Raw genomic sequence first — 15,203 nt, 5'->3', positions numbered from 1 at the left:
GGAGGGAAGGTAGACTTCCCATCTTCTCTCCGAAGAGGGTTGCCGCTAGGTATGTAAGTATAGTAGCCTCCTGCACTTGGGGTGAGCCGATGGAACTTGCAAGAGATCCTACTAGTTCGAACTGTGCTATGCACAATATCTTTCAACTGACTTGTCAACCTAGTACTCTTGGTTAAAAGACACTGTCAAAATTGTTTACTTATTCAAATATTCACCTAGCATTTGTGGACTACTTTGCAAATCATATGCTTGACTTGCTTTGATGCATTGTCTAGGAAAAACAAGCACGGAGATCCGATCATTTAGAAACCCATGAGACACCTTGCAAGTTCTACTTTTTAGTAACATCAAGACCTTTGACCTATGCAAGTGATATGACTTAGAGCAATCTATACGCAAGTGATGGGATTTGAACATGTGATCTATACAGTTCACAAGTTGAAAAATGCCCGACGCCCCTAATCAACTATTCAAATCCTAAGGGAATTAGTTAGTACACTATTTTTCGCTTAAGCGGTAATTGTGCTCATCCTTCTCGCTCAACATTTGGGGCTTGAATCGCCACATTCGCGTACTCTCTCAAGCCACCTCAGTTAGCACATACTTGTGTATTTTCGGTGTTTTATCGATGAACAAGGACGAAGAATTGTCACATCGGTGAGAATAACTCGGATGCTCGAAGAGCTCCAAACACCCATTAATATATAACAAAAAAAAATACTAAGGTAAATAATTTTGTTTGGGAATAGTTATTCCCAAGAAGTTCGCGATGTCCTATTTTACAATAAAACCCTGATGTTTTAAAATCTTAACTAATATATACTCAACCGAATTTTTTCTCGCAAGTTGCACAAACTTTGTTCAGTGTCAGGACAAAAACGATGCCAGGACAAAAACGATGCCACTAATATGTCGAACCAATCTAATAAAGCTGTGGAGTTTTAGAAATCGAATATGCTCAACTAAAGAACCATTTGGTCCCACAATCACAATGTGATGATCCCATGGCCATGGGCAAGATCACAATAAATATTTATTCAATTGCCCGGCGAAGTGAGGTTCCGATTGCTCCTCCATTCTAATTGGAAGAGGAAAGTGTCGGTTCAATTGTCCTTTCTTCTTTCGGAAATACTGGACGCAATATATTGCGCGAAAATAAGACAGGGCGCTATCTAAGTAGATTCCTCTCCATGTTTATCCTCTGTATTTGGACCTTCTCATGAATGCTTATCTCATGGAACACGTCACTCACATCAATCTACATGACTTCCTTGATATTTCTCTAACATTGACATCTAAGGGCCTGTTTGACAACACTTCAACAGTGCCTAATTTTATTTTCTTGTTCTCTGAAAAAAAAAAAAAAAAAAAAGAACAGAAATCTGTTTGATAAATTTTTTGTTCTTGGGAATAAAAATCTAATTTTTTTTTTTGTTTCGAAGAATAGATTTGAAATAGAATCAAAAAAAAAAAAAAATTACTTCTTATTCTCGGGAATAATTCCTAGAATTAAGTCTAATTTTTCTTCTTTCCTCTTCTTTTCTCCTCTTTTCTTCTCTCTCCTCTTCTTCTGTTTCATTTTCTTCTTCCTTTTGGTTGGTTGCGAACCTTAGCTATGGCTGGCGACCTCGCCGAAGTGTTGTTGGCCCCATGCAACGCCGAGTCACATTGAGACTCGTTGACTTGAGCCCTGCTATGGCTAGGGGAGGTTAATCTCACCCAGATCTGGTGAGGTTGAGCTTGCCTAGCCATCGACGAGGCTTAGCCTTGCCGAGCCGCCCTAAGCCTCACTAGGCCACCTTAGGGCAACGCTGACCTAGAGGTGGCTCGATGAGGCCGAGCCTCACTCAACTCATGGCAAGGCTCAAGCCAACAAGCCTCGCCATGGCTTGGGTCACTGAGGGTTGGTGGTGCTCTAGCAGCCGACAATCGGAGGAAGGAGAAGTTGAAAAGGGAAAAAGGAAAGAAAAAATAAAAATGAGAAAATTTTAATAAAATTATTAAAAGAAAATGGTTTGGATTATAAATTTTAAGGTTTTACCAAACTCATTTCTATTTCGGAAATAGAAATTTTGGATAGTTTACCAAGTTAGAAATTGTTCCGGGAATAGGATCGAAAAAAATCATTTCTAAATAAAAATTGTTTCCAAAAACATAATGGTTACCAATCGCACCCAACCAAAAGCTTGTGCATCACTATTTTCTCTACTTCTTTATTTATCTACTTCCTTTCATTTCATTTTTAGGTTAGGCATGGTTACATGAGCTATTTAATTGTGAGACATTGATTCTCAAGAGAAAAAATATTTTGATTCATCCATAATTGGAGAAAATCTTCTCAAGCCATATTTCCAATCAGATGGGTTACAAGACATCACTTTATTTTTAGTGAAATTTGCATGTGAGTAACATTCATATTAATATCCTGCTAATTATGGATTTGGTAAGGGGAACTTCTTTAATCGAAGATAGAGGAAAACAAGGGTCTTCTACAAATTGGAGTAATCGATGGTGACTTTTATATATTTCAAACTATGTTAATATCACAAATAAGATATGGTGTAACCAAGTATCAATATATAAGATACTTATCGTAACATTATACATATTTCCTGCCATAATACTTTTAAGACAAAAAATATTTCTCTTCTTACAAGTTTTATTTTTATTTTATGTCCGCTAGGTCTCTAATGCAGATTCTTCCATTGGCTTCAACCGCGACGAAGTTTTTTGACTTTTTACCTTGTATTTAGGTTTTGTAAATTGTGACTTTTGAGGTTGGATGGTTTTCACTAAAGAACCATTCCCAAAGCGAGTAATTATCATGCTATTCATGCGGCTTAATAGCACGAGTAATTGCTACTTTCGCAGCCCATATTTGAGTTATTTATATTCAATGTGCAACATTGGTCAAATGTCGTCAAAATCCCACCATCTTCCATCGTTCTTTGACCCATCTCAGTAAAGCCGCGAAAGTCATCAATCCATCCCCAGTTAATCAGCAGGAGGACTTAAAAAATCAACCTCTTTGACTTCGTTGCTATCTAGCGGGTTACCTTTAACCTTTAACCAAAGGCTTTCTTGATCCTTGATGTTGGTTAAAGGTTACCTCATCAAGAAAGGAATTTTTCACTCCTATGAGGGCCTCTGCGGCTTGTTTGTTTGTATTGTATGGACAACGAGCTCAACGGATGCGTTCCTCAATTTGACGTGCTAGTATACCGGCACCGAGCACCCTCAATTTCCCCTATATCTTTTTCCTCTCTAGGGAGGGGAATACCTTCTTGTTATTTTATGTCCCAACGATCTAAATAAGAGCTGAGATGAAGTTTTCTGAGGACTTACTTAGGTCTAAGGGGTAGTTCATGTAGCCATATATGCTTTAATAAACTATGATATGTGCTTGTGTAGTCGATTTGTTAAGACCACATGAAAATAAGATGACTGATCGAAAACCACGATGAAAATAAGACAAGAGAAAGATAAAAGAAAAGAACAAATTATGCATATTTACTTCACAGCCATGAATACTGAGCGTGAAAATCCTAAGCTGAAAAATACTCCTTTTTAAGGTTTTTTATGTGACCCTTTAACCATCTTAGTATGTCGATGCGATGGAATGTGGTTTTATTTCGTTTCAATTGGGTATATGGTAACAAGATTAAAGGAAATGACATATAATACGAGAGCACGAGACCTTCGTTCGTCCTACGAAGAACTTTCCGAAAGAAGGGATTGGACTCAAAAAAGGAGCAAAAGGGCACGGAGTCGCGACGATCAAGAAGCCGCAAGAGATTATTTTAATTACCGTCGCTGTTACTCCGCTCTACGCCTTCCCCGAGTCCGGACAAATTAGCTGATGGACGCCATGACACAACCTGAGTCGACCCACGATTGGCCCAACGCCTCGGCCGAACCGGCTGCCGTCACCATCCACTCCGAGTGGACCTCAGGTGGTTTCCGCTTCGGTTCAGATGGGACCTGTCCAGACTCCCTTACGGGTAGAAATTACCCCATTTGGCAGAGGTCGTGCCTGTATATATACCCCTAGTCGGTTCACGTTCCAAAGTCGGAGTGCAAAGCTTGGAGAGCGAAAGGCGAGGACCAAAGAGTCGCGGAGGAAGACGAACTGAGTCAAGAAGAGAGAGAGAGAGAGAGAGAGAGAGAGAGAGAGAGAAGATGCAGAAGGCGCAGTTGGAGTTGCCAGCGGGGTTCAGGTTCCACCCCACGGACGAAGAGCTGGTAAGCGATTACTTGATTCGCAAGTGCTCTTCGCTGCCCATCTCCGCCCCCATCATTGCCGAGATCGATCTCTACAAGTTCGACCCTTGGGACCTTCCTGGTATTTTGAGACGCTCCCTCCCTTCCTCTGCTTCTCCAGGCTATGTTCCTGAGCAGTTTCTGTTTCCGCTTGTGTTGGTTTCGGTGAATCATCCCATCCTGGGAAATGGGTCGACGAGTTTTGCCACTTTTGTGGTGATTTTCTTGTGAAAAGATCTGATCTTTATTTGGATTTGTTACTGTAATATGGAATGTATGTCTCTAGTCCTTAGCTGAGGGTCATGATTTCTGATGGAGTTTGGCTTGGGATTGCAGAAATGGCTCTGTACGGCGAAAAAGAATGGTACTTCTTTTCTCCGAGGGATCGCAAGTACCCCAACGGGTCACGGCCGAACCGGGAAGCCGGAACTGGTTTTTGGAAGGCGACCGGAGCTGATAAGCCGATCGGCCGCCCAAAGACGCTCGGCATAAAAAAGGCTCTGGTGTTTTATGCCGCGAAAGCTTCGAAAGGAGTGAAGACTGATTGGATCATGCACGAGTACCGCCTCGCCAATGTCGATAGATCCGCCGGCAAGAGGAAGTCGAGGGTAATTACTGTCTTTAGCTTCTTCCCACAGTTTCTGGTGTCCCCGCACATGTAAATTGGACGAGTTCATAAAGGAACCTCAATGATTAAAATCGATCCTTGCTATTATTGCAGCTTGATGACTGGGTTCTATGCCGGATATACAACAAGAAGGGCACCATAGAGAAGTATTTCCCCAGAACGGAGACCAAGCCGCAGATTGTTATGCCAACGGCACTGAACTCAAACTTACCTCCCCAACACAGGCATTCACCAACGTGCACGGATCACATGTACGTGGACTCGTCAGAGGCAGTGCCGAGGCTGCACACCAATTCTAGCTGCTCGGAGCACGTGGTGTCCCCGGCCTTGGCGAGTGAGAAGGAAGTGCAGAGCGAGGCGAAGCAGGACGATCGGGAGAAGGCCCTCAACCTCCAGTTCGGATCGATGGATAACTTCTTGGACGAGGCGTTCAGGCAAGGACAGCTTCAGTTGGATCAGTTCTTGGCTCTTCAGGAAATGTCCATCTACTTGCAGCCTTTTTGAAGACAATATCACGTGGAGCTACAGACTACAGTTAGTTCAAGGATTTTGCTGGGATTTGCCAGATAGAGAGAAGTGTTGATGTGCATCTTACTAACCCAGTGGAAACAAGTTGCGGCGATCTTGACGGGTCTGTGTTGGTTAGTTTAGTTAGTGTTAAGAATTGCAATACCTCTAATCGTGTCCTGGACATACCTCATGAACGTCTCTAGGTAAATTGTTTGCTGCAAGATTGTAACAAAATTATTTCAATATTTTATATAGTGAAGATTGAAAGGAATTAGGTGGATGGAAAACTAAATGGAGGAATAGAATGATAGAGACTGCATATTGCTTTCCCATGTTGAATATACAAGTATACAAGCCTATTTATAATACATGGAGTCTAAATAATTTAGGGAACAATTGTACATAAAAGTGAAGAAATGATTTTCTAATATACAGTATCAATCAAGGAGTATATAATATCAATCAGCTCCCAAACATATCAAATCTCGAGGAAACGGTATTTCCAACGCTCCCCCTCAAGCTGGTGAGTTGTACACATCAAAAACACCTAGCTTATTTAGTAGATATGTGTGTTGCCTATGACACAAAGATTTGGTGAAAATATATGTAGGTTTCTCTGTCGTCCTTATTCCTTTTGTCTTGATCACTCTATCAAGTATCTTGTCCTTGATGAAATGACAATCCACTTCTATATGCTTCGTTCTTTCATGAAAAACTGGGTTCATTGCGAGCTTGACGGCTACATGGTTGTTACAAAATAGAATTGTCGGTTCCTTTATCCATACTCCGAGATCCCAAAGCCATCCTCTTATCTAGACAACTTCATAGCTAGCCTTTACCATTGATCGATACTCTGCTTCAACGAATGACAGTGCAACGGTTGATTGTTTCTTCGTTTTCCATGAGAGTAGTGGATCTCCCAGTTCGATATAGAAGCTTGTAATAGACTTTCTACTCATAGGGCAAGTGGCATAATCTATGTTGCAATATGTTGTTACTTCCATGTCATTCTTCCGAGACAACTATTCATAAACCAGAGCATCCTTTTAAGTACTTCATCATTTTCAATGCTACATTCATATCAGACTGATTTGGATTATGCATTAATTGACTAAGAATTTGTACCATGTAGCATATATTAGGTTCAGTCATGGTGAGATAAATAAGTTCCCCAACAAGTCTTTGATATGTAGAGGGATCTTTGAGTAGAGGTCCTCATTCAACCGTGATAATTGGATGTCGTCAATTTGATATTTTGCTCGATTAGGATGACTGCTAGTATGGAACCTGATAATCCTACTTCCAATATAATCTCTAAGATAAATTTTTGTTAAATAAGGCAAATTCCTCTGTCTCATCGGGCAATTTCTATCTTGAGAAAATATTTTGGAGGTCCCAAATCCTTTATGTAAAAAATGGAATGCAAGAATTTCTTGAATGCTTTGATGGCAGATTCATCATTCCCCATAATAAGTATATAATCAACATATATTAGTAAATAAATCAATGATGTACCTCGGTTCCATGTAAATAGGGCATAATCGTGTCTTGATTGTTTGAATCTTGCACATGTGAGTGCACTGGTGAATTTAGCGTATCACTAACGAGATGCCTGTTTGAGCTTATATAGAGATTTGCGGATACAACACGCTCTATTCTCTCACTATTTGTATCCTCCCGTTGGAAGGTCCATATATATCTCCTCTTCTAAACCCCCACGAAGAAAAGCGTTATGAACATCCATCTAATGTAAGGGCCAATCTTGGAAAGCTGCAATAGGCAAGAAGGATCGAATAGTAACCTCATTTGCAACTAAAGAAAATGTCTCATGATAATCAAAGTCCTCCCGCTGTGTGAAGCCTTTAGCTACTAATCTTGCCTTGTAACATTCAATAGACCCATCAGCACTATATTTAATTGTATACACCCATTTACATCCAATTGGCCATTGGTGAGGTGGCAAAGGAACTATATCCCATGTTTTGTTTTCCATCAAGGTTTGTAATTCATCCGCCATGACTTGTTGCCTAGCGGGAATTTTTAACTGCTTTAGCATATGAAGACGGTTCTTGTTCTTCAGATATTCTACTAATGCAATATATATGTTCTAGTGACAAGTAACCAAAGCTAACATATGAAGAGATGGGATAGTATGTACCCGAAGAGCTTGAGATACAACAAACATAGTCGTTTGTCCATGTGGAAGGCCGTGCCGTACATCCCGAGCTTGGAGGGGGTTCAGATTGGATTGGTCGTTATTAGATGTCTATAGTGAGAAATTAGTTGGCGAAGTTTGGGAAACAACCACATGATTTTTCGGCTGACAAGCTGTAGAATTCTCTAACTTATGCATTTCTTCGTTCATTCCTAGTGATGAACTGGGATCTTCTTCAAGCACGGGAGGTGCCATTTGAGGAGATGCCACATGAGGAACTAAGATTAGTTGCGAAGGGGACATGTCTTCCTCACTGAAGAATGGACGACGATTAGTAATCTCTTTTTTGAGCTCCTCTGAGATGCTTCACTTTGAAATGAAAAATATCCTCATGAAAGACAACATCCCTACTAACAAAAAATTGCCCAATCAATTGATCAAGAATCAATTATCCTTTTTGAAGAGACGGGTATCCCATAAATATGCACTTCAGGACATGGGGACCCAATTTGTCTCGAGAATCCACAGTAGATGAATAACATAAACATCTAAAAACGTGAAGATGTTGAATGTTGGGTCTTTTGTTAAAAAGCATCTCAAAAGGTGTCTGTTCATTAAGGATCCGATCGGTTTCAGGTTGATTAAGTAGGCTGCTATGACCACACAGTCTCCCTAGAACATTTCTGTGATTGAGGCTTGGTGAGCAACTTTTAAGAGATGACGATGCTTCCTTTCGACAATCATGTTTTGTTGAGTGTATAGACACAAGAACTTTCATGTAGAATGCCATTTGACGTAAAGAATGAGGAACATTCATGATTGAAGAACTCAAGGGCATTGTTAGTACGAACGCATTGAATGGACTTTTGAAATTGATTTTTTTATCAGAGTAATGAAAACCTTTAGATGGAAAATGACTTGGGTTTTGGATTGCATGAGAAAGACCATGCAATCCAAAACCCAAGTTGCACATGTGTAATCATTCACAATAGTGAGAAAGAAAGAGACCCATCACGATACGGAGTACGTTATGGTCCCCCATCACGATACGGAGTACGTTATGGTCCCCATATGTCCATGTGCAATAAAGCAAAAGCCTCAGTAGCATGTGATGTACTTTAAGGAAATGGAAGACACAATTGTTTAGCTAGTGGACAAACAGGATACTTAGGATAAGGAAAAGAAGCACTATGACCCAAACGTCGATGAAACGAAATATAATATTGATATTGATATTACACATCATGCCCTAATTTAAGGGAAAATAAGAAAAATCAACGTTTTTGGGTAATGTGGCCCAAAAATAAAGTCCATCATGATTTTTGCCCTAGCCCGTCAATTTTCAAGTAGAAAGAACTTGAAAGAAACAAACGTGGGAATCAAAAAGGATTCAACAAGAGTTGTCTTCATAGAGTTTATAGAGTTTGAAGATAGAAACGAGATTGAATTCAAAATCGGGAATGAAGAGGAAATTTTTTAATGTAATTGATGGATTGAGACAAACATTTCCAATTTTAGTGACATGAGTGTCACTTCCATTGGGAAGACGAACTGAAGTATTGTGGGGAGATTTACAGATATGCGACGGGAATCGTTCATTGCAAACTATGTGATTACTAGCACCAATCAATAATCCACGCCTCAGCTGAAATAGAGTTCGTGAGGCAATAAGATGTACCTACATAGCTGCCCATTTTGTCATTAGTTATCAACCGATTTAGTGCCCTCATGATTTGCTAGAATTGATCTTGATTAATAGGGTGGTTGACCTTAGCATGTACTGCAACAGAATTATTTTGTTCTTTTCTTTTCTTTTACTATACATCGGCTTGCCGTGCAATTTCCAACAATTTTCCTTAATGTGATAAGGGTGTTTGCAGTATTCACAAAATTTACCTTTTTTGCTTGAATTTTGACGATTTAATCCGGATGACATGGCAAGATCTTGACCATTGGCAAGATTTTGAAGTTCTGGTGTGTCCTAAGTCGTCCGATCGAGATGGCTTGATCAAATCCTATCCGTCCATTTGAAAAAAGAATGGGTTGTCTTCTTCACCAACAAACCCTAGCGTTGCAGATCCCGACCAAGAGAGGCCTCCATGGCCGTTCAATCCACTGCTCCGTTGCAGCTCCATGCCACTTTCATTGCTAAGATGACACGGTCTCCAATCTTCAAGTACTCTATGGAGGCAAGGTGCTGTGATTTTTTTTGCACTACAAGTTGATAAATTTGTCCAAGGGGGCGAACCGGATCCATAATAAGGATTTGGCTTCGAAACAGCATGTACGTCTCATTTAGGATAAGCAAAAATCTTGTTGCCTTTTCTCGCTCTTTGATTGCCCAATATTGGGCTAAGGCAACTTCAAGACCCTCACACTTTTCCTCCGCCATTTCCAGCTCGTTCCAGAGGGCCGATAACTTGTTCAAAACAATTATAATGGAGAGATTGCCCTATTTTAGCTTCGATAGGACGTGGATCAAACTAAAGATTTTAGTCTTATCGAGCTTGCTGTGCATCTCCCAAATACTATCCAAACTTTTTGTCGCGTCTTCAATTGACGGAAGTCCAGCGGCCACACCTCTAGTGTCGTGCAAGTCACTCGTCGGATGGCACCGGCACGATGCTATCAATAAAATCATTCTTGTCCTTCGGATTGGCACTGGAGACTAAACGAGCTTGCTGTGCATCTCCCAAATACTATCCAAATCATCCTTGACAGAAGTCCTTCGTTATTGGCAGGGCTATCAATAAAATCATTCTTGTCCTTCGTTATTAGGGCACACTAGAGCTCTGGAGACTAAACGAAGTAATTCTCTAGTCCTGAGAGTTGTAGGGTGATTAGGCATAGCTTCGGACAGTTGCCGGCAGCAGTGTAGAGGGCGTCACTTGGTTCCGGGCGGTTGTCGATGATTCCAGCAAGCGGAAGGAAGTTGGGGTTGAAAATCAGAGCCGAGTTTGCCCCCAAAACTCAACAAACCCGAACCAATTTGGTTTGAAAATTGCCAACCCGACCCAAGAACTGAGCTGGGCTCAAGAATAGAATTCGGACCTCCTCCTGACCCACTATTTTCAACGGACCCCATCTAGCCCAGTTGGCTTTGAATGGGCTGAAGTTGAATTAGGAGTCTTTAGGACCCATTGAACATATGGCTCTAAAAAAAATTGTCTCGAATAAGCAGATCCTCAGAATAACTGCTCTGTTTGGGATTTATTTGGATCTGGTTGTCTATCGCGTGTCTCCTCTGGCTGATTTTCTTTTGTGATACTGGGATCTGAAGGAGGGTCATTGGAGGAGTTGTTGGATGAACCAGAATTCAAATTTTGATTTTTGGCTATTTTTGCTTTATAGGGTAAAATTTGATGTGCATAAGCTTATTGCAGAAGCTCCGATACCATGAAAGGAATTGAATTGATGGAAAGCTAAATGGAGGAATATAATTATATATACAAGTATACAAGCTATTTATAATATATGGAGTCTAAAATAATTTATGGAACAATTGTATAAAAAAGTGAAGAAATGATTCCTAAATATATAGTATCAATCAAGGAATATTGTATCAATTATATGATATCAATCAGCTTCCAATCATATCAAATCTCGAGGCAACGGTTTCTCCAAGAAAAATTACTTCGATTTTAATTGCTACAAATCCTCAGAGCAATTCTATGATTTATCAAGAGACCGGCATTAGGGTCGTAAGTATCTGTTTCTAAATATTGTTTCTAAATATCTTAACACACATTATTTGATTCGACAGTTATCGAGAGGTTAAGGATATGTTTGTCATCGATGTTTAGAAAAACTTGTTCAAAAGTACTACTGCACGGGTACTCGCCAAAAAGTGAAGAAACCAGTTAACATTTGCTCGCCAAAAAGTGAAGAAAACTACTACAATTATAGGCCGAAAGCTGGAAAATTGGATATGTCCTGACCAAGATCCATAATTTTTGCCTCTCTTATTTCGGCTTTCTGTGGAACTTTTCGTGCCCATATGTCAAGAAATTGCTCATAAATATGATTATTTCAAAATCCCAAAGATAGAAAAAGTCGGTTTACAAAATGGATTTACCATATATATATATATATGTATTTATTTATTTGACTGCTAGGTTATAATTTACCATACCTATGGACCAACTGATTCAAAAACAATCACGGGACTCGCTCTTATGTCTGTAAATGCATATTTCGATCTTTGCCTCCGACCTTCGTGCATGTCCTACTGATAAAAGCATATTAAGTTTCTCAAACTGCAAACTTGGGAGACTGCAACGAGCTTTCTGAGCATGATCTGATGCTGTTGTTAATCTTTTCCTGCTATTGTATTGTCCTCGACCCGCCAGTCTGTGCATATCTTCCGTACAACACCATTACTTTCTCTCTCGGCGTTCCAGCAGCCAGTAGCCAATGTGACGGAATTGGAAATCGCAATGACGAAGAAAGGAGATTTGTGACAAGTACCGGTAACAGTATTAGGTCCTCCACGCACGAGCTGAAGAACCAAGAACCTTACAGTCGTTGAATACAAGAGCAATCATGAATGATTTACCTATCATTGTGCTAATGCTTTGCTTATGCCTCGACATAGGCTATAGCCGATAAAGCTAGACACAATGGCGAATGAGAATGGGAGGAAGGTGAATTTCTTGTCGAAGAACTAATGAATACCACGGTGCGAGTAATTTCCTTCATTAGCAACTGAACTTGCCGCAGCTTCTGCATAGAGTGAATTGGGCTCCATCGGAGTCATCTTAGCGAGTAGAATCTATAGCTTACAAGTTACACATAAAGCTCCTGGCTTCTTCTGGTGTTGCTACTGTTTCACCAGTCCGCGGTCGCAGTTCTCCATCTTGGAGATAACTTTGTCATTGTGCAGTACAGAGATCCTGTGAGAAACGCTCTCTTTTCTTTTCCCACTGATCGTGGAAAAAAGCATGGCTATGAGTTATGCGCGACCTCATGAATTGATGCTGAAAATGGTTTACGGATTCGAAGGACTGACATTCTTTACTTCGACTTGTTTTCCCCTCTCTTGGGGGGGCACATAAATATTCAGAAGAAGAAGAACAAGGTCCTCCTACTAACAAATGGGCCTTTCTAGACAAAAGATGATTTAGCCCAAGAGACCCAATTCCCATCTCCTGAAGTTCCCGGACCGGCTGACTTTGGGTGGTTCTTGCAAGAACTGATTCAATTCCTGATTTTAAAAAGATGGAACTAATGATAATCGGTCTGAACTCTGGTTCCTTGAGTAGAATTGGACCGACCCAGATTGAGAACCGGACCAGCGGAACTGATAGCCCTAAGTATACCAAGTGGGTATAGGTAAAGAAGCCTAAGGTTGTAATTACATATTGAAAGATCAAGTGAAAGCAATATACAATTTTCCCAAATCCCAATAGCTTTCTACTTTTCTGACACAAGGAATACCACCGTGTGTTGCAGAATCAAGTTGCAGCCCTTCTTAGCTTTCTTCCGTTCAGCTGCGCAGCACGAGCTGTGAATCCGGGGATCGAAAGCAGTCAATCTTGGCCGAATGCCGTGGCAAGTCGTAGCGTTTAAGCAACTGAAAAGCCTCCTCAACAAGTCCTTCCTTGCAATATCCGTCGATGATCGTACTATGAGTGATCGCATTCGCCCTGCAGCCTCTATCTTCGAAGTCTCTTAGCAGTCAAACGGCTCCTGCAGCATCACCTGTCATGCACATTCCCGTCGATATGACTCCGCACATGATCACATCGGCCTCAAATCCTTTGCCCACCACTTCGTCCGCCAAGCTCGCAGCTCGAGCAACTTTGTTCTCTCCACAGAGCCCATCGATCGGAGTGTTCGAACTCCCTGTATTCGGTTCAAGTCCGAATGCGAACATCCTTCTCGAGACAAGAACATAACTGTTGCGGGGCTACGCCACATTTTGGCGCTCGATCATGTCAACTGGAGCAGAGAAACGCTTCATCCTAACCGAAACCCCGAAAAGTCCATGTGAATCATTCCATTCGAAGTAATTCAAAGCATCTTCCACTCGTACGAATCCACCATTTCGGCGCATCCGTTCATCAAAGGCCCAGAATCAAGATCGACTCAGTAGAAGTACGAGAGTTACGTGCAGAGATTGTTAGTGAAAGTGCGGAAGTAGGCCACAAAAGGAAAATCTCTGCTCCCACATATAATCGACCGCTTTGAATTTCGACCTTCAATTGACTTATTTCTCTACGCGTGATGGTTACATCATGGTCCACTGACACTGACCTGAAACAAATGGAGTTTGTGCTCTATCCAACCCAATACCCGAAACATACATATCCCAAGTCGTCAGATCAGGTTGGATCGGGTCGGGTTTCGCTTTTTATCGAAACTTATATGTATTGTTTAGAATTGTTGCTATCTAACAAAATAGTAACTTCATCCAATTCTCATGTATCCTTTATTTATATTAGTTAACTTGACTTTCGAAGAGTATAATTCGGCTTAATTTTTATTTTCACTTTTTAGCTTTATCTTCTTCTTTTTTTTTTTTAAATAATGACATCGTGTTATATATTTTTTAAGAGATTTCTCTTTCCGATGGAATGTTCATGCTCTAGCGACTCTCAAACCTTCCCCTCACTTGAAAGGGTTTGGACCCAATAGGGAAGATAAAAGAATAATTGCAAGTTATAATAATATGAATAGCGGATTTTGGGTTTGTTAGCAAGTATCCTCCAACGTACTTGGTTCAATTTTCAAAGCATCGATTGTGCACAACACGAGTATGATCGATGTATTTAAACCTATGAAATTTATTTAATTAATTACTTAACAAGTGTCCAGACACTCATCAATGAAATCTTATGAATAAGTATAGTATAATTGAATTTGGGATTTTCATATTCTAATTCCACATTAAGTTTGATATCCTATTTCGTGTTTTGATGCTACCTTTTATAAGATGGTGGCCTGCTATGCATCAATGCTATCTTCCGTACCAAAATTGACTATGATACTAAGTACAATATGAACAATTAACACTTCTAAAAGGTCTGTTTTGGTGGTGAGAAAATCATTTTAAACGAGCAAGTTTCAATCTCATGAAAATTATCCTCACTAACATGTATATGAACAAAGTATCGTGCATACGCTGCATGTGTGGCGCGTGCTTCAGAAAGATTACGTAGGTGAAAAGAAAAGAAGCTACAAAAAAATCCAAGAACTACCAGAGTTTCTTTATTTTTTGCCCGAACCGAAAATACCCAAAAAATTCGGTTCTATTCGAGCCAGGTTGGGTAATTTTGACACCCTCTGTCACTAAAAAATGCTAATTCTAAGCTAGTCTATCCATTCAAATTATGTAGAATAATGTTTTTTCACTTTTTCACTTTGCATTTGTTTTTTTTTTATTTATTTAACTCTTGAATTTTTAATTTTACAAAATCAAATCCATGAACTTGCATAATTTTTCTAACTACTACAATTCTAAGGGTGCGCATGACAAAATTTCTGGGAAGAAAAATCAATTTCTAGCTAGAAATTGATTTCTTAATTTCTATTCCATTGACAAGTTTCGAATAAATAAATGCGTTTGATAACAATTCAAAATTTTTATTTCTGAAATAAAAATTCGTTTGATAACATAATAAAATTTCTATTTTTAGGAGCGACAACGAC

General features: G+C 40.0%; 1 protein-coding gene across 1 annotated transcript; it reads left to right on the top strand.

Annotated features, from left to right (window-relative positions):
* Positions 1–4,125: 4,125 nt before the first annotated feature.
* LOC104418027 (NAC domain-containing protein 2) lies at positions 4,126–5,742 on the top strand. Its single transcript, XM_010029239.3, has 3 exons — positions 4,126–4,342; positions 4,597–4,868; positions 4,982–5,742. Exons 1-3 carry the CDS (start codon positions 4,180–4,182, stop codon positions 5,390–5,392), a joined length of 846 nt encoding a protein of 281 aa, XP_010027541.2. The 5' UTR covers positions 4,126–4,179; the 3' UTR covers positions 5,393–5,742.
* The last annotated feature ends 9,461 nt before the right edge of the window (positions 5,743–15,203 follow it).

Source organism: Eucalyptus grandis, chromosome 9, assembly GCF_016545825.1.
Source record: "Eucalyptus grandis isolate ANBG69807.140 chromosome 9, ASM1654582v1, whole genome shotgun sequence".
Classification (NCBI taxonomy): domain Eukaryota; kingdom Viridiplantae; phylum Streptophyta; class Magnoliopsida; order Myrtales; family Myrtaceae; genus Eucalyptus; species Eucalyptus grandis.
The sequence above is the reverse complement of the archived record's forward strand: the minus strand, read 5'-3'. Positions and strand labels throughout refer to the sequence as shown.